This window comes from Mustela nigripes, chromosome 2 (genome assembly GCF_022355385.1).
Source record: "Mustela nigripes isolate SB6536 chromosome 2, MUSNIG.SB6536, whole genome shotgun sequence".
In the NCBI taxonomy this organism is placed as follows: Eukaryota; Metazoa; Chordata; class Mammalia; order Carnivora; family Mustelidae; genus Mustela; species Mustela nigripes.
In genome coordinates this window covers 163,975,114-163,994,207 of record NC_081558.1, presented here as the reverse complement: position 1 = coordinate 163,994,207, position 19,094 = coordinate 163,975,114, and the positions used below count along the sequence as shown (strand labels likewise).

Genomic DNA, 19,094 nt, shown 5'->3' with positions numbered 1-19,094 from the left:
TGTGGCACCACAAGAAGGAAGAAACCTGGGTTCTTGAATGACTTTGAAGAATAGTGGCTTTCTTTGTAGCCTAGCCTACATTGGACTTGGACATAAAGCAGAGATGAACTCTGATAGTTTTAAGTCACCAAGGTTTGTTATTTGTGAGCCAGAGCAGGTTAACTGCTATAACCAACATGCCCTGTTAAACTTACCCTATGAAACAGGACTTAGTGCTGGAGAGACAAGACAGAGGTGGGAAGAACCTTCTTATTCTTCATCACAGAGCCCATTATCACAAATAGTAAGAATGTACTCAACTTGTATCAGAATTAGGTCTGCACTGAAATGTCATTGAACCTGTGTCCTCAGCTCTAAGGCCAATCAGCAAGGCATATAGCCCACATTGGGTAGGAGTATCGTTAGAGTTTTCAATTAGATGATAGGAGGAGGGGCCACTTGTCACAACCACTCTTCTCCCCACTGGTGGGAGGAAGTCTCGAGCTAGTTATGGAAACATATGGGAAAATGTAAAGCCCAGAGTGAGTACATCACCTCTGCTAACCCCACGTCCCTGTACCCAGCAAGTTGAGGTCAGCCTCTCATGTCTATTCTTATGTCCTGGGCTTCTGTTCAGCTTCCAGTTCAGAATCCTACAGGGATGCCAGTATATAAAGTTAAAAGAGACTATTACAGTTGAATATGTGCCTTCCCATTCATATGTCAAAGCCCTCAACCCCAGTACTTCAGAATGTGACTATCTTTGGAGACATGACCTCTGAAAGAGGTGATTAAGGTAAAATGAGGCTGTTGGGTGGGGCTGAATTCAATCTGATTTGTGTCCCTATAAAAAGAGAAAATTTGGACATACACAAACCCACCAGGGATGCACATGCACAGAAGAAAGTCCATGTGAGGACACAACAGGAGAGGCGTCATTTGCAAGCCAAGGAGAGGCCTCAGGGGAAACCAAACTTGCCAACACCTAGATTGTGGACTTGCAGCTTCCAGAACTGTGAGAAAATAAATTTATGCATTTAAGCCACTCAGTCTGTGTTTCATTATGGCAGCCTAAGCAGACTCACACAGGGACTCACATTCTCAAAATCACTAAAAGCTCTAAGACGCTTACTAAAAGCTCTAAGACTCTTCTTTGTTTTACAGCGAGGAAACTTATTTTCGCCACAGCCGACTATCCTTATGCAGGAACAAAAGTATTCCTAGTTTGGTGTCAAAATCCTCTGTACAGAGATACATTTTACTTAAACAATGTTTCAAACTGTATTTTTCTATAGTTGTTTATGAATCTTCATGAGAGCCTGCAGACAGTAGAAATTACTGTGGTTTGAGAGGCTTGGATAGGATACAGGCTTAGAGAATGGCCTCTAGACGATCAATACATTTCATGTATAGTTATGTTTTAAAATGAAAACTCCTCCAAGTACCTTTAAAAAAAAAATGAAGCACTCAGGACCAGAACAATATAGTAAGAAGTTCTTGCCCTCACCCCCAGAAATGTGGAAGACAATTTGAAAAAGGAAACCAAAAGAAAAAAATTCAGTATAAAAATTTAAAACTTAAGGAGGGAAACCATCAATAAAACAAAAAGGCAACCTACTGAATAGGAAAGGAAATTTCGAGTGATATACCCAGTAATAGATTAAGATCCAAAATATATAAAGAACTTATACAACTCAACACCAAAAGTAATAATAATGATAATCTGATTAAAAATGGGCAGAAGACATGAATAGACATTTCTTCAAAGAAGATATATAGATAGCCAACAGACACAAAAACAGATGCTCAGCATCACTCATCATCAGGGAAATGTAAATCAAAACCACAGTGAGATATTACCCCACACCTCTGAGAATGACTAAACTCAGAAACAAACAATAATAAGGGTTAGGGATGAAAAGGAGAAAAAAAGAACCCTCATGCACTGTTGGTGGGAATGCAAATTTGTGCAATCACTATGCGAAACAGTATGGACATTCCTCAAAAAAATCAAAAATAGAATTACCATATGATCCAGTAGTTCTACTACTGGACATTTACCCAAATAAAACAAAAACACTAATTCAAAAAGATAGATGCACCCTTATGTTTATTGCAGCATTATTTACAATAGCCATGAATAGAAGCAACCCAAGTACCCGTCGATAGGTAAATGGATAAAGAAGATATGGTACAGACTTCTAGGGGAGATGAAGGAATAGGAGGACCCTGAGCTAACCTCATCCCATGGATACAACTAGATAACAATACATCAATGTAAATAAACCAGAAAACAATACACAGACTGGCAGAACTGATTTTACATAAATAGAAGTAGAGAAAAGACCACATGGAAGAATGTAGGAAGGGCAGAGACATTGTTGGGACCTAAATGGACATGTGGGATTGTCCACAGTATTGAGAAATATAGAGACAAGGGAAACAGACCCTCATACTAAGCACCCCAGGCATGAGGAACCTGTGTGGGAAACAAAAATCCCCATAAAATTTGGCTTTGAAAACCAGAGGGGCCTGGCTTCACGAGTTCTTACAATTGGGCTTGGCACTTGGAACTTTAAAAATCATTGGGATAGTTTCTGCAAGAGAAATGGAAAACTGAACCCCACCCTTAAAGAGACTGCATAATAAATAGCAAAGATGCAGAGAAGGGGAACTCTCTTGTACCATTAGTGGGAGTGCAAACTGGTGCAGCCACTCTGTAGAACAGTTTGGAGGTTTCCCAAAAAGTTAAAAATAGAATTACTCTATGATCAAGCAATTGCACTATTGGGTATTTACCCAAAGAATACAAAAATATAGATTCCAGGGGTATATGCACCCCTATAATTTATAACAGCATTATCAACAGTAGCTAAACTATTGAGAGAACCCAAATGTCCACTGACTGATAAATGGATAAAGAAGATGTGGGATATATATTAATCACTCAGACACACACACACACACGCACACACACACACACAACCCCTGAAATCTTGCCATTTGCAAAAATGTGGATGAGCTAGAGTGTATTATACTAAGTGAAACAAGTCAGTCAGACAAAAATAAATACTATATGATCTCACTCATATGTGGAATTTAAGAAAGAAAACATACAAACATAGGGGGAGGGGTAAAAAAGGAGAGAAGGAAACAAACCATAAGAAACTGTTAACAATAAAGAACAAACTGAGGGTTGATGGAGGGAGGCGGGTGGGGGAATGGGGTTAGATGATTGATGGATATTAAAGAGGGCATTTGTTGTGATGAGCACTGGGTGTTGTATGTAAGTGATGAATCACTGAATTCTACTCCAGAAGCCAATATTGCACTGTATGTTAACTAACTAAAATTTAAATTAAAAAAAAATAAAGAAAAAATGCCTGGGTTATAAGGGAAGATTTATTTACTAATTTTCATAAGCCACTACTTTTAAGAGCAGACACATGGCTGACTTTCCTAGCACATAGGAACAGACACAGCATTAGACAAAATTTGAGGAGACAGAGGAATATGTCCCAAATTAAAGAATAGGACAAAATCACAACAGAAGAGCTTAACAAAACCAAGGTAAGCAATATGCCTGAAAGAGAATTTAAAGTAATGGTCATGAAGATACCCACAAAAGAGTGGATGACCTCAGTGAGAGCCTTAATAAAGAGGTAGAAAACATAAAAAAGAAAGAGATGAAGAACTCAGTAACTGAAATTAAAAATACACTAGAGGGAATAAATAGTAAACTAGAGGAAGCAGAAGAATAAATTAGTGACCTAGAGGATAGACTAATGGAAAGAAATCAACCTGAACAGGAGAGAGAAAAATAGTAATAAAAGCTGCTAATAGACCTAAAGAACTCAGTGACACTATCAATCATAATAAAATTTGCATTATAGGGATTCCAAAAGGAAAAGAGAGAGAAAAGGGGGCACAAAATCTATCGGAAGAAATAATAGCTGAAAATTTCCTGAATCTGGGGAAAGAGAAATCCAGATCTAGGAGGCAATGAAAATCTCCAAAAAAATCAATCCAAGGAGATCTACACCAAAACACACAATTAAAATGGCAAAAAGTAGTGATAATGAGAGAACTTTAAAAACAAGGTAAGAAAATAGTTACATACAAGGGAAACCCCAAAACCCTATCAGTTGCTTTTTTAGCAGAAACTTTGCAGGCCAAAAAAGAGTGGCATGATAGACTCAAAGTGCTGGAAGAAAAAAACCTACAGCCAAGACTACTCAATCCAGCAATGCTACCATTCAGAATAGAAGGAAGGATAAAGAGTTTCCCAAACAAAAGTTACAGGAACTCTTGACAATTAAAGCATCCCTACAAGAAATGTTAGAGACTTTTTGAGTGGAAAGACTAAGTAGGAATGAGAAAATTAGGAAACACAAAAGCAGTAAAATTAAGTGTATCTATAAAAATCAGTTAAAGGACTCACAAAATAAAAGGGTGTAAGGTATGACACCATATACCTAAAACATAGAGGGGAGAGGAATAAAGAATGGGTTCAAACTTAAGGGACAATAAACTTAATCTAGATTGCCATATGCATGTTATATATAAACATGATAGTAATCATAAATCAAAAACCAGTCATAGATATGCAAAAAATAAAGAAAAAGGAATCAGTATATATCACTAAAGAAATCCAGCAAACCATGAGAGAAAAGGTCAAGAGAAGAAAAGAATAGAACTACAAAAACACCATAAAACAAGTAACAAAATGGTGATCAGTACATACCTATCAATAATTACTTTGAATGTAAATGGACTAAATGGTCAAATCAAAAGACATAAGGTGACACACTGGAAAAAAGAGCAGGACCCCTCTATATGCCACCTACAAGAGACTCCTTTCAGACCTAAAGATGCCTGCGGATTAAAGGTGAAGGGATGGATGCGGTCATGTGGCTCATCTTAGCTGTCATCTTCCTACCATTTCTCCGGCTCTACTGCCAGCTTGACAACCCCACCCACCCACAATGCAGTCTCAACAAGGACAAGAATACATTTAGCCCTGCTGCAACAGCTTCATTTTCCACATGGCCTCACCATGGGATTGGTCTAGGCCAGCATCTGCTATAGGGCCAAGCTGCGCATGCACATGCTTAGCATGTATGTACCCTAGGCCACAAAGGTGCCTGCAGGACTACAGAAAGAGGGCTGGATGCAGCAACAGGGGCTATGCAACTGTAAGAAGAGCCAGAGGACAGCAGCCTGATGTGGGTGGGGATGACGGCCACCCATACGCCAGGGTCTGGCCAGAGTCAACTTGGGAGTGCTGGCTGCTGGAGGTCTGCACTCTGGCAGGTGCCTGTCAGATGCCAGCTCACACTCCCTGTTCTCTCTGTGCTGCCAGGGTGCCAGGTGCACAGCACCCCACAGCGTGTTCTGAGGCTCAGTGGCCCAGGTGCACAAGAGTACTTTACCTTCACACTGTGGTGATGGGTGTGCTGCTGCTCTGCTGGCTCCCCTTCAGCTACAGCCTGCAGGGCATCTGCCCCAAGACATGCCAGGTGCGGACCTGCTCTACAAGTTCCTTTTCTGGATTGGCTACTGCCAAACTACTGCAACAGCTTGCTTAACCCGGTGATCTACACCATCTTTAACCAGGACTCCAGGTTCTTCTGTTGGTGGAGAAGGGGCTTCAGGCAATGAGCTGAGTTTCTCACCTGAGAGAGACCCTGGGCAGCTACCTGCAGAGAAGTGGAAAGGCTGATCCCCCAGGAGAAAGCAGGGGCAGCTTCCCCAGAGACCCATGGATGGATTGGTCTCTAGGGCACAGTGGATGGTGGGGCAGGGCAGGAGGTGGGCTGAGACACTTCAGGGTACCTAGGGAGAGGAAACAAGAGAGGGGCAACCCTTCTGCCTTCCCATCTGAGCAGAGGCCAGCTTCTGGGACTCTGGGAGCCCTGCAACAGTTTAGCTCTGAGGTCAGGGTCTTAGACAGCAGAGGCAAATGCAGCCTCCCACACAAGAGAGAAGGGAACCCCCATCAACACACCACTACCCTGATCCACCACTGAGCAAGAGCTGACTTCCTCAAGATTAGTGGGGGCAGTTATCCTAGGGAAGGAAAGAGGGCACTGACAATCTTTAGTTACTGAAATTATAAATATTTGCCAAAATTGAGAGCGAAAACAGCTAAACTACTTTCTATATAAAACTTTGTAATAAAAAATAAATAAGGGAGAATAGCATTTACCATGCAAATGGAAGTTAGGGTAGAAATACTTATATTTAGACAAAATAGACTTTAAAGCAAAGAGACAAAGGAAGACACTGTATAATCATAAAGCAAACAATCCGAAAAGAAGATATAATAGTTGTAAATATGTACATACCCAACATGGGAGTACCCAAATACATAAAGTAGCTAATAACAAACATGAAGGAAGTAATGATAGTAATCAGTAATCGTAGGGGACTTTAGCACCCAACTTACAGCAAAGGACAGATCATCCAAACAGAAAATCAACAAGGAAGCAGTGACTTTGAATGATACACAGGACCAGATGGACTTAACAGATATATTCAGAATATTCCATCCCCAAACAGCAAAATACACATTCTTTTCAGTTATACACAGAACATTCTCAGAATAGATCACATATTAAACCACAAACAAATCTCAATGAATTCAAAAGATTGAAGTCCTAGCATGCATCTTGTCTGACCACAATGCTATAAAACTAGAAATCAATCAGAAGAAAAAATCTGGAGAGAATACAAATGCATGGAGGCTAAATAACATACTACCAAATAATGAATGGGTCGACCAAGAAATCAAAGAAGAAATAAAAAAAAATGGAGACATGGAGACAAATGAAAATGAAAACACAAACATCCCAAAATCTTTGGGATGCAGCAAAAGCTATTCTAAGAAGAAAGTTTATAGCAATATGGGACTATCTCAAAAAGCAAGAAAAATCTCAAACAACCTACCCCTACACCTAAAGGATCAAGAAAAAGAACAAACAATACCTCAAACCAGTAGAAGGAAGGAAATAATAAAGAGTAGAGCAGAAACAAACAAAATAGAAATTAAAAACAATAGATCAATGAAACTAGGAGCTAGTTCCTTGAAAAGATCAACAAAATGATAAATTTTTACCCAGACTCATCATAAAGAAAGAGAAAGAGGACTCAAATAAACAAAATCAGAAACAAAAGAAAAATAATAATCACCACCAAAGAAATACAAAGGATTGTAAGAGAATATTATGAATATTGATATGCCACTAAACTAGATAACCTAGAAGAAACGGATAAATTCCTTTCTAGGAATTTATATAACGTCCCCAAACCAATTCAGGACATAGGATAAAAATTCTTTTTTAGAAATAGAAAATATGAACAGACCAATTATCAGCATTGAAATTGAATCAGTAATCAAAAAACTCCCAACAAACAAAAGTCCAGGACCAGATGGCTTCACACGTGAATTCCACCAAACACTTAAAGAAGAATCAATATTTAATCTTATCAAACTATTCCAAAAAATAGAATAGTCAGGGAAACTTTCAAATTTATTCTATGAGGCTGGCAATACTCTGACACCAAGACTAGATAAAGACACTACAAAAACAAAGAACTATTGACCAGTATCTCTGATGAACATAGATGCGAATATCCTCAACAAAATATCAGCAAGCCAAATCCAACTAGACTGCACATTGAAAAAAATCATTCATCATGATTAAGTGGGAGTTATTCCTGGGATGCAAGAGTGGTTCAATATTTGTAAATCAATCAATGTGATACATCACATCAACATCAAGAAAAAGGATAAAAACCATAGATCTTTTCAATTGATGGAGAAAAAGCATTTGACAAAGAACAACATCCATTCATGAAAAAAAAGTTTCAACAAAGTGGGTTTATGGGGAGCATACCTGAGCATAATAAAGACCATATATGAAAAACCCACAACTAACATTATACACAATGGTGAGACACTTAGAGCTTTTCTCCTAAGATCAGGAACAAGAGAAAGATGTCCATTCTCATCAGTTTTATTCAACACAGTACTAGAGTAGGGAGTCCTTACCTCAGCAATCAGACAACAAAAGAAAGGCATCCATATCGGCATCCATAGTGGTAAAGAAGTAAAACTCACTATCTACAGACGATATTACATATAGAAAACCCTAAAGACTCAATCTAAAATTTACTACAGCTGATAAATTAATTCAGTAAAGTCATAGGATACAAATCCCTTCTGACAAGGGAAACAAAAGCAAAAATCAACTATTGGGAGTATCTGAAAATAACAGATTTTACACAGGAAAGAAGCCATCAACAAAACTAAAAGACCACCCACTGAAGGGGCATTTGTGAATGACATGCCAATAAAGAGTTAGTATCCAAAATATCTGAAGAACTTACATAACTCAACACCAAAACCCCCAAATAATCCAACTGAACAATGGGCAGAAGACATGAACAGACACTTCTCCGAAGAAGACATGGAGATGGCCAAGAGATACATAAACAGATGCTCAACTTCACTCATCATCTAGGAAATGCAGATCAAAATCATAATAAGATTTCACCTCACACCTGTCAGAATGGCTAAAATGAAAAACACAAGAAATAATAAATTTTAGGTGAGAATGTGGAGAAAAAGGAACCACCATCACTGTTGGTGGGAATGCAAACTGGTGCAGCCATTGTGGAGAACAGTTCCTTAAAAAATTAGAAATACAATTACCCTATGACCCAGTAATTCCACTACTGGCTATCTACCCAAAGAAAACAAAACCCCTAATTTGAAAAGATATATGCACCCTCATGTTTACTGAAGCATTATTTACAATAGCCAAGTTATGGAAGCAGCCCAAGTGTCCACCAATAGATAAATGGATAAAGAAGATGTGTGTGTGTGTAATATAACTCGGCCATAAAAAAGAATGGACTCCCGTATCAATCTATAGGGTATAATGGATGGATCTAGATGGTATCGTGCTAAGTGAAATAAGTCAGTCAGAGAAAAACAAATACCATATGATCTCACTCATATGTGGAATTCAAGCAACAAAACAAATGAACAAAGAAAAAAAGAGACAAATTGAGAAAGAGACTCATAACATAGAGAACAAACTAATGGTTACCAAACAGGAGCTGGGTGGGGGCTGGGTGGAATAGGTGAAGGGGATTAAGAGTGAACTTACTGTGACGAACACTGAGTACTGTACAGAACTGTTGAGTCACTGTATTGTATACCCGAAACTAAGACAAAATTGTATATTTTTTAAAATTTAGAATTTAAAAAAAAAACTCAAATCTTGAAAAAAAAACCCTTAGAATTACAAAAAAAAAAAACAAAACCCAACTTTAAGATCTTAACAGTTTTAAATGGTCAGTCAATTCAATAGGTCAGTTTTTTTCTCTTGCAATATTATTCATGTATATCAGAGAACTATAAGACTTTCCTTAACTCTAATATATAGGATTTAGCTTTAAAATGATTAACAGATATTTTCCTGACTAAATACCATGTCTGTGTTTGAGATCCTGTTTTTTAAGACATGCTAAAATATTTTACTTAGAAACGAGAAAAGACTTAAACATATTCTTCTGGCAGAAACTCAGACAGTAAACGAAATTAAGTTTGATGGTGCTTATAAATTAAGACTGCGTGTGAAGTTTGACATCACTGAGTTCTGAAGAACAGACCAAAGGGAGAGAAAGCATGATAGAGCATTAGCAGATCCTGCAAGGCTAGAGGCCAGGTGTGGGCAAACGAGAAGCTATGGGCCAAATCCAGCCATGCCCATTTGATTTCCTGTTGCCTACAGTTGCTTTCAAGCTACAGCTGCAAGGTTGAGTAGAGATAGAGACCCTATGGCCTGTGCAAGCCACAAATATTTACTACTGATGCTGCTTGGGGGTTGCTAGCTCAAACTGTGGCACCATGGCATATTAAATTTCTTAAGCTCAAGGAGTTCAAGAAAACAACAAAACCAGGAAGATCGCTCTAAATACTTCTGCCCTTCTGCGCTGAATGCAGTACATAAATCTCGCATGTGAAGGATACCCTCCCCCTGTACAGAAGGAAGGGACTCCTCCTTACCACCAAAGGGGGAATTTAGGGCCAAGAAGGCTATATAAACAAACCTTGCTAATTCTTCAGCATTTGCTACCCCTGGCCCAAATCCCCATGCCGTGTCAATACTTCACAAGTTCATGGTTTCTGTGTCTTCCTGCTCTGGTCATGTCTCCAGGTATTTATCCTCTTGTGAAGGCGCCCCCTGTGCACGTAAAAATTCAATAACATGTGTATACTTTTCTCCTGCTACTCTGTCTTCAGTCAGTTTAATTCTTAGGACCAGCCAGAGACCCAAAGTGGGTAAAGAGAATTTTCTACTCCCCTACCCTATCTGATCCCATACAGAAGTTTTTGTTCAACCTTTCTGTAGGTGATCAAACCAAAGCAAGCTAATGCATTTTGACAGAGTAAGGAATTTCAGTGCCTCATTCCCAAAAGCTTCCCAGCACGTCTCTGCGTGTGTCTGGAGAGAGCTGAAGACAAGGCAGGTGCACCCTGGGCCCTCGCACATCCCAGCATTTCCCTGTCCTGAGCTGGAGGAAGGAGACATTCAGTGGTCTCTGAAAATTCAAGACACACCTGACCCACTTGTTTTCAACCCAGTTCTGAGTCTTCTATTAGAACCTGACTTGGGTCACAGTTACAGCCACTCGCTAGCCTTCCTGCTAACAGCCATCATTCCTGTATCTAGGACGGGGGTGACCAAAGCCAGCCACCAACACGCCTCCTCTCCTCCCATCAGCAACAGTGTCATCACCTCCCTACCTCCAGTTATGTTAATCAGAGCTTTTGTAGAAATCTTTTTTTTAAAAAAGAAAGCCCTACTGAATCCATAAAAGTTTAGGAAGTCCCGGCAAGAATAGCAGACACAGTGTCTGGCCAACGTGAAGTGCTCAAATATGTGTTTAACAAGTGGAACATATGACACACACACCAGCTGCTTCTACTTTTCCCCACCAACAGGACTCCAGCTCCCTCAGGATTAGTCCTCACCTAAAGATAGCAGAGGAGTTGAATGCATCAGGCCACTTGCAGCGCGATCAGGTCCCTGCCCTCAACTCGGGTCTCTGCTGCTTTCTCTGGTTCCCTTCCACGGGTCTCTAGTTTCTGTGGCCTTTCCCAAGGCTGATGTGGACCGAAGACCTAGAACCTCAGCAGGCCCAGGCAATGCTCTCCTCGAGTTCTAGAACATTACTTGGCTTATCCTTGATTGCTGGAAGGCTCTGCTTTGCCTGGGCTTCCCCCTCTGCCCCTGCCACTCTTTTCACTTCCTTGGGACCCGCTGGCCTCCCTGCCCTGAAGTCCCATGAAAGCATCAGATTCAAACCAAAGCATCCAGATACAACCCGCACTTGCACGGAGGAGCCCTTCTGCAGAAACGTCTGCTAGGGCCTCTGTGATATTCTTTAAGAGAGGCTCATCTCTCCTTTCCGGATGTACCTATTATAGTTATTATGAATCATTAACTAAAACTCCTGACGAGCTTGCCCCACCCTCCAGCCCGCCCCTTCCTTTTTCAGGCCCCTCAAGGCTTCAAGCTAGGGTTCGCTCTTTCTTCTTCCAGCCCTGGCTGTTTGGATCTCCACTTCCTTTGCAGTAAGATTATCATAATTGGTGAACGGCTCTAAGACATTCAGATGTACCTGACAAGACGCAGACTCTCGGAGGATTCATTTTTTCTCAGCTTGGTTTATTAATAGGTGCAGGCTTGACGTTACCTGAAATGAGTTTTTTTAACTGCACAAAGAAATGTTCGTTTTTGTTCCTCACGGAAGGAAGTAGGGCAAGTACCAAGGCCCGATGTTCTGCCCTTCATCAAAAAAAATTCTTTTAGACACTGCCTCAGAGCCTCTTAAGTCGACCAGAATTCATCCCCACAGTTAGTCCTCGAGAGGGAAAAATGCTAGTGAGTGAGAGCAAGGGTAACTCAAAGCACACAGAGGGCCAAATGGGGCTTGATGGCCTCATTAAAAAAATGACGCCCATGGGAGTTTTGTCTGAATTTGGGCTACAGGAAAGAAGCCAGTTCTAGTGAATATATTAACAATTTTTTTAATTGTTTAACAAACACATTGAAAGCAACTTGCCACTCAAAACTCCGACTCAGATGATTTTCCTTGCTGACATATGGCATAGACTTAATGGAACAGATCGGATAAATAATATAATCATAGTGAATTCCATGTGTTTATAATTGTGCTTTGATCTATACAGTGTGAAGTGCTTTGCCAACATCAGCTCACTGATCTTCCTCACCACCTTCTGTGACATGTATGGGGCTGCTTTTATCCCCTCACTTCACTGAGACGCTAAGAAGTAGAATGTCTAAAGTCATCAGCTTGTTATAAGGAAGCTAAGAAAAGCTCCTGCCACCCGTGAGTCCTGTCTAATTCAGTTTCCTGACTATTAAGACTCAGCCTCTCCACCAGGGATTCAGTAAGCGGCTTAGCTCCTGGCTTCTGCCCTTCTCCACGCAAATGGCTACAGGTACACACAGGGGAGGGGCTCTGTGAAAACTTCACTCTGATCTGACATTAATTTTAATGCACCACATCACATTTTTTGGTTCCTTTCCTCCACCCTTCCGCATTATCCGTCAGCTTCTCGAATGCCTGAGAAAGAGACTGGGCAATGCCCCCAGTCCTTTTGCATGTGATTATACTTCTTTGGGTGTGTTATCTGGAGTCTCTAGGAGAACAGAAGCTGCTCGAATATAAGAAAATCATAAAAACAGGCAATAATGCAATAATTGCATAAAGGTGTGCCTTCATACTCATAGTGGTGAGCTCACTAGAAAGGTGCTGGTGTAGGGTTAAACTGTCTTGGTTTCTTTGGAAATGTTCAAACAGAGGCCAAAAAGGCTTCCAAACACAGCATGTTCTAGTCAGTCAAGGATTCTGGAATATGCAAATGTTGCTCATCAGAATAATCGCAGATACCTAAAATTTTCTATTTCTTCGTTTTTCTCTGAAAGCTTTCTTTCAAGTTCCGCTTTAGCTTCCAAGAGTTCAAGCTGGAAGCGAAGAATCTTGCTTTCATTACGTTCCAGAGCTCCCTGAAAGACATAAATTTAAAAAGTACCAAGTTAAGTCTACTTTTTGGACACAAAAATTTTTTTCCCCCTCAAAATGTACGTCACTATCGTAGCTCTCTTTGGAGTTGCTGGGAGAACTCTAAGTTCAAATCAGGTCCCTGAAGATTGGAACAGGATGAGAAACAAGTGACTGCTTTTGTTTGTCATGTCACTTACAGCTTTGACATTCCTAGGGCTCTCTGCTATAGCTCAGGAACTAGAATTCTAAAGCATTTTTTAAAATAGAAAATTTCAATCTCGTCTGTGACTATATTTAAACTTTTTAATTTATTACTCTTGGCTTCGCTTAATATAGTTCAACTTCAGGATGAATCAATAAGTGGATCAAAGCTAGAGCAAGGATAATGGTAACTCCGACTTTGGAATCTTCCATTTAATTCTGGACATCATGGAGGAATAGCGAAAAAGTTGAAAGCATTCAGAGAGCAGGAAACAGGCGAGTATCCAAATATTGTCAAAGGAAGAACAATAAAGGAATTTAGGATGTACTTGACACATAACACTCGGTGTGAGCCATCATCACCATAATTATTAATACTACTTCAAATGGATTGCTTGGACAGCTAGGGAAATCTCCCGTCCCTTTGAGTATTTAAACATAGGCAAGGCAATTACTGCCAGGGATGTTATAAAGGTGATTCAAGTTTAAAAGTGTAGCTTTGATTAAATCTTTAAAGCCTGTTCCAAAGACACAATTTATATAGAAGTAGAAACAAACAAAATATTTGGAAAATACTGAGGAAGATGTTTATAAAGAACTTAAGGTGTGACAACAATCTGCTTATCACCTGGAAGATAGTCCTGAGGCAGGAGTAATTTTTGTAGCCTTTTCTGGGGTGGTTACCACATACAAACAAAAGTAAAAAGTAAAACTGAGTAGCAACTTCAAGATAAAAATAAGAAAGATGTTACTAATTTTAATATGTCTTAAGGCCTTGCTGCTGTTCCCTCAACACTACCTTCAATATAAAAGAAAATAAATCAAAAACCAATGCTTGGAGAGCAATTTCCTGCAAGGAAATGGTGCCCTTCCTTCAGGGGAAACTGTCACCTCTCACCCTCTAGAATTCACAGAGAAACAATCTTTGGAGAAGGTGACCTGGGATAATTTGAGTTTTGTGGCTTCAAAACTAATATGATAAAGTTTCTCATAAAGGCTCACCCAGGAAAGCAAATAACCCAATTTTACAAATACTTGTCCAAGTTGATGAAGTATTTATGGATGCTGTAAAAGACAAAACTTGAGAAAATGCAAATAGAATATAATGCCATCTAGTGGTGGTAAGTGGTATGAGCGCTATGGCCTTACTCTTGCCTGTTGACGTGCCAGTCCCTTCACTAAGTGAAACGTCTCTGTGTTACATGGGACTCAAATTGCACCCCTCCCACCGGCTAGTCATATCTCTCACCGGCTCATCATAGTGCTTGAAATTTCTACCATGAAATTTACTTCTTTAGATTAGGGTGGTGGCTTCAGAAAGTACCTAGCCAGAATGGCCCGAGGACCATAGGGAAAAAGAAAATGAAACAAAGCTCACTTTACAAGGACTAGCCTGGTAGGGTGACACTACCAACTGAAAGGATTCTATGTAAAATGTAAAGACCTCAGGAAAACAATTATGCATAAAAAGGCAAGAGCTGTGTCAAAAGCCATCCACTTGGGCTGCCTGGGTGGCTCAGTGGGTTAAGCCTCTGCCTTCAGCTCAGGTCGTGGTCTCAGGGTCCTGGGATCTAGTCCCGCATAGGGCTCTCTGCTAGGTGGGGAGCCTGCTTCCTCCTCCCCCCCACCCCGACCCCCGCTTGCCCCTCTGCCTATTTATGATCTCTCTCTGTCAAATAAATAAAATCTTAAAAAAAAAAAAAAAGCCATCCACTTGACAGCTCTATATGCAGGATACTGTGGATACATCTTCTGTCTGTCAGGTCTCTTACAGAAATGCAGTGATAACATGAACTTAATGGACATTGTTTGGCGTGGAGCAGACCTTTGAAGTCTAATTTTCCATGATCATACCTTCCAAAGGCTCTGTTTAAAAGGGACTGTTTTGCCAATTAAAAATAATTTTCTTGGAGCTCCTGGGTAGCTCAGTCAGTTACGTGTCCACCTTCAGTTCAGGTCATGATCTTGGGGTCCTGAGATCAAGTCCCACATTGGGCTCCATGCTCATTGGGGAGTCTGCTTTTCCCTCTCCCCCTGCTTATGCTCTTTCTTGCTATCTCTTTCTTTCAAACAAATAAATAAATCTTTAAAAAAAAATCATCTTCTCAGTTGGAAGGTGAGTGGTGGAGGCTGCGTTTTAAGTACCAGATGGATGCTTAGTCTAAGGGAGGGTCAAGAAGATAAAACTCAGCTCTGAGAAAAGAGGCTTTGCAGGATGTGTTAACTGCTTAGTGACCGTGACAGATGACTCCTTTTAGTTCACCCTCTTTGGCAAAAAGTCTCGGTGGCTTGTTCAATCCTTAGCACATACCCAGGGATAAGGTCAGAGATTGTTCCTGAACTTTTAATCCCTAACACTCAAAATGATCCTGCCAAACAATCTGTACAAAGATAAGCTTTCAGGACAAATGTTTAAGAATATCATTTTGAATCTCACTTTTAAAACTAAATTTTTTGGGGGAGGAAGTGTTTTGATATTCATTCAATGGATATCATTCAATATCATGAAGGGACAATCATTCATTTAACAGTCACCAGATATTTGTTGAACCTCTACTACACACCAGCCCATGTTCTAGGCAAGTGCTTCTCGGCCGTTAGTGTAAATATGAGCCACTAAAGGATCATGTTAAGATGCAGATTCTGACTCAGCAGAGCTGGGGAGAAGGCTGAGAGTCTGAATTTCTTACAAAATCCAGGGCAAGGCAGCTCCAAGCAGCTGATCCGTGGGCTCAGTTTTGAACAGTGAGGGTCTAGGGACAGGGGATAAATCAATAAAGAAGGTAGTTGCGGTTCCTATTTTTCATTACACTTGGTAGATTTGTATCCAGTATTGCTCACCCTGCCCTCTGGTCCTCAGTGTCTTCATCTGTGAAATGGGACAATGGTTGCCAAGGTAAGGTGTCTCGAGCCTTGGGCCTAGTCCCCAGCACAGAGTTAACACTTGTAGGAGTGTGCTTTTGCTGCTGCTGCTGCTATTACTTTGCTTTGTCACAATGACAAAAACCTTCTTTGATCCCCGGAGGTAATACCTCTGCTTCTTCCAGCGCTGCCTGGACCTCAGTCTTCTCTTGCTCAACCTGCTTCTTGGCCTTTCCCATTTCATTTAGGTTCTTCTTTCCTTCTCTCACCTGATTTGTCAGATTAGACATCTCTTCTGGAGAAGGAAGAACAGCAAAGTTCGTGAAAGGAACCAGTGATATCTGACCCATGATATCAGGTACAGTGGACCGTACCTCTAGGACCGTGGTCATGCCATCCTTGGAGACTTGATGGTAAGGTCACCCATGGCACCTATGCGACCCTTGTTGGAATTTGAAAAAGTCATTTTTTCTTCAGTATAGTCTCTTGCCACCCACCGGAAAGTTGCCTGCTACAACCGGAGAGGACGGTGCTTCTCAGAGTACCGTGCAGTGAACAACCTGTACAAATTTCCACGGCAGGACTGCTTGTCAGAGCCATGTCAGATTCCGCAGGCTGCTGCTCTGAGACACAGACTGGGAATCCCTATACTTCTGGTGTAAGTGCCTAGCTGTTGAGACCCGTGGCTGCCATTCCGTCCACCGTCACCAGGATGGGAACTTGAAGCATAAGCTGGGTCATTGCCTGCCAGAAGCTGATGTGTGAGTGCAGACTGACTAGAGTATCCAAAGGAGGTCAAACGCTTGAGCGTTTGTGGCTAGCCTCCCATGAACAGGAGTCGTAGGCAGAATAAGGCATCCAGAAGTGACAAAACCTCCACCATTCAACATTGTTACTGTCAGTTCTGCCTCTTCAGGAAGGAAGCATCTAGTCACTGAGAGGAGTGGAGTAGGGCCAAGTAGCTCTGGAAATTAACCACCGCCCAGAGGTAGTGGAAGGAACTCAAGAGCTTGCCTGCTCCTCTGGTTCCAAGATCCCCGGCTGTGATAGAGTTTTGAAAAGTTACAACACCAAACTCTTTAGATGACAATTCTTATGTAATGAAGGCTTCTTTTATAAGTCCTCTTCAGAAGAGAGGTTTCCAAAGAAAACTCAGGGCCATGGTTCTCCATTCTGACCATACCTCAGAATCACTTGGAGAGCTTTTGAAAAAGACTTCTGCCCAAGCCTCCACCCAGCCCAAGTGTGGTCTCCAGGCCAGCAGCACTCTCCTCAGGGGCAACTTATTAGAAATACAAATTCTGAGACCCCACCCTAGACCCAGTGAATCAGAAATTCTGAAGGGGGGCCCAACCCACCATTTGCACCAGCCCTCTGGGCAGTTCAGATGCAGCTGAAGTTCTCTGACCACTGTTCCAGCACCTCTCACGTGCTCATGCTCAGTCTCACTGAGCATGGACTATGTAGGCCAACAGAGAAGCAAGATTCACTCCTGCCTCCAAGAGCAATGAGCTTTCTCCAGGACATCTCAGGGTTTTCAGGCCCATCACTCATGGTGCTGGTGTAGGTTGGCAGCAGCATCTCCTAATTTACCAATTCATTCCTTTAGTCCAGCAGTTTCATTTCTAGGAAGCTACCCCTTCTGAAACATTAGCCCATATCCACAGGTATATGTCTGGAGTATATTGTAGAGGATTATTTGTAGCTGCGAGAAATTGTATCTAAGCTGAACGAGGTCTAGTTCGATAAGTGTTGCTCATCCTTATAATACAACACTCTGCAACTATCAGCAATCACGTGGCAGGCCTCCGGGGACAGACCTGAAAAGAGAATCACGAAGCACGTGGGCAGTGGTAGAGCCCGTGATTAAGTGTGCATAGGCTAGAGTCAAGCTGCCTGGGCTCAGATCTCACACCTGCTTTGGATTGACTGTGCATTTGGATAAGTTCTTGATCTTATAGGACTTAATACAATCTGCATTTTACAGACAAACCAACTCATAAGACTGTTCTGAGAATTAAATAAGGAATGGTTGTGTATGCAACAGAGCCCGACACATTGCATAGTCCACAGAAATATTTGTCAAATTAGAAATTATTTTGATAAATGAAAAAATACGAGGTGTAGAATACTGCACAACTTGAATAATACATGCATGCATTTATGCATGGGAAATCTTGGTCAGGCTATGGATGATAAAGAAATTCTTCATAGTGGCTTTCTTGACGAAGTGAACCTGAGGCTAAGGTAGGAGAGTAGTCTTATTTTTAGAATTTAATAAATAATAACCCTAGTTTAAAAAAAAAGTATTAAAAATGGAAAAGCTAAAACCTGAGTGGGACCATGACAATTCTGAGGGCTCCCCCACACCTCTCTGCTCCTACTCTGGCTCCAAGCCCTGCTCAGAGTACCTTGGAGATTCTTTTTCACCCTCTGGAGGATCTCTTGGCTCACAGTGCTCTCCTCGTAGGCATGCCTGAGCTTGAGGAGCTCAGTGTTGAGGGCCCGGGCCTCCTTCTGAGAGGGCCCCTAGCATGGCCTGTGACTCCTCCTGCTTCTGCTTCCAGCCATCCAGGCACTTGTCCAAGTGCTGCCACTTCTGGTCCAGCATGGCTGCTGAGGAGCGGGCTTTCCCAAGGTCAGACAGGGTGTCCCCAAGCTCGAGCGGCAGTTGGTGCCTGGCCCTCTCCAGGGAGGCATATCTGGCATTTGCTACCCCCATGGCTTCAGCAGCCTTCTGCAACCCCATGGCCAGCTTCTTCCTGAGAAGGGGAGACCCAAGCAAAAGGCAAGTGAAGCTACAGCCCTCAGAGTCCTCCCCCAGTGTGTCCTGGATTACAGCAGCGCTTGGGTACACAGCAGGGAGACCCCTGAGGTCCGCTGAGAGGTACCAAAGCAAGAGCAGCTCACATCTCCAAATGACCACTGTGTGCCTAGAGAACCCG

At 41.5% G+C, this 19,094-nt stretch overlaps 1 protein-coding gene across 1 annotated transcript in view; it reads right to left on the bottom strand.

Annotated features, from left to right (window-relative positions):
- The window catches only part of MYH15 (myosin heavy chain 15), a 150,042-nt gene that overhangs the window by 25,508 nt on the left and 105,440 nt on the right, over nucleotides 1-19,094 (bottom strand). Inside the window, 4 exon segments of the mRNA XM_059388137.1 lie at nucleotides 12,973-13,088; nucleotides 16,320-16,444; nucleotides 18,561-18,672; nucleotides 18,674-18,911. Coding sequence (XP_059244120.1) covers nucleotides 12,973-13,088; nucleotides 16,320-16,444; nucleotides 18,561-18,672; nucleotides 18,674-18,911 — 591 coding nt within the window.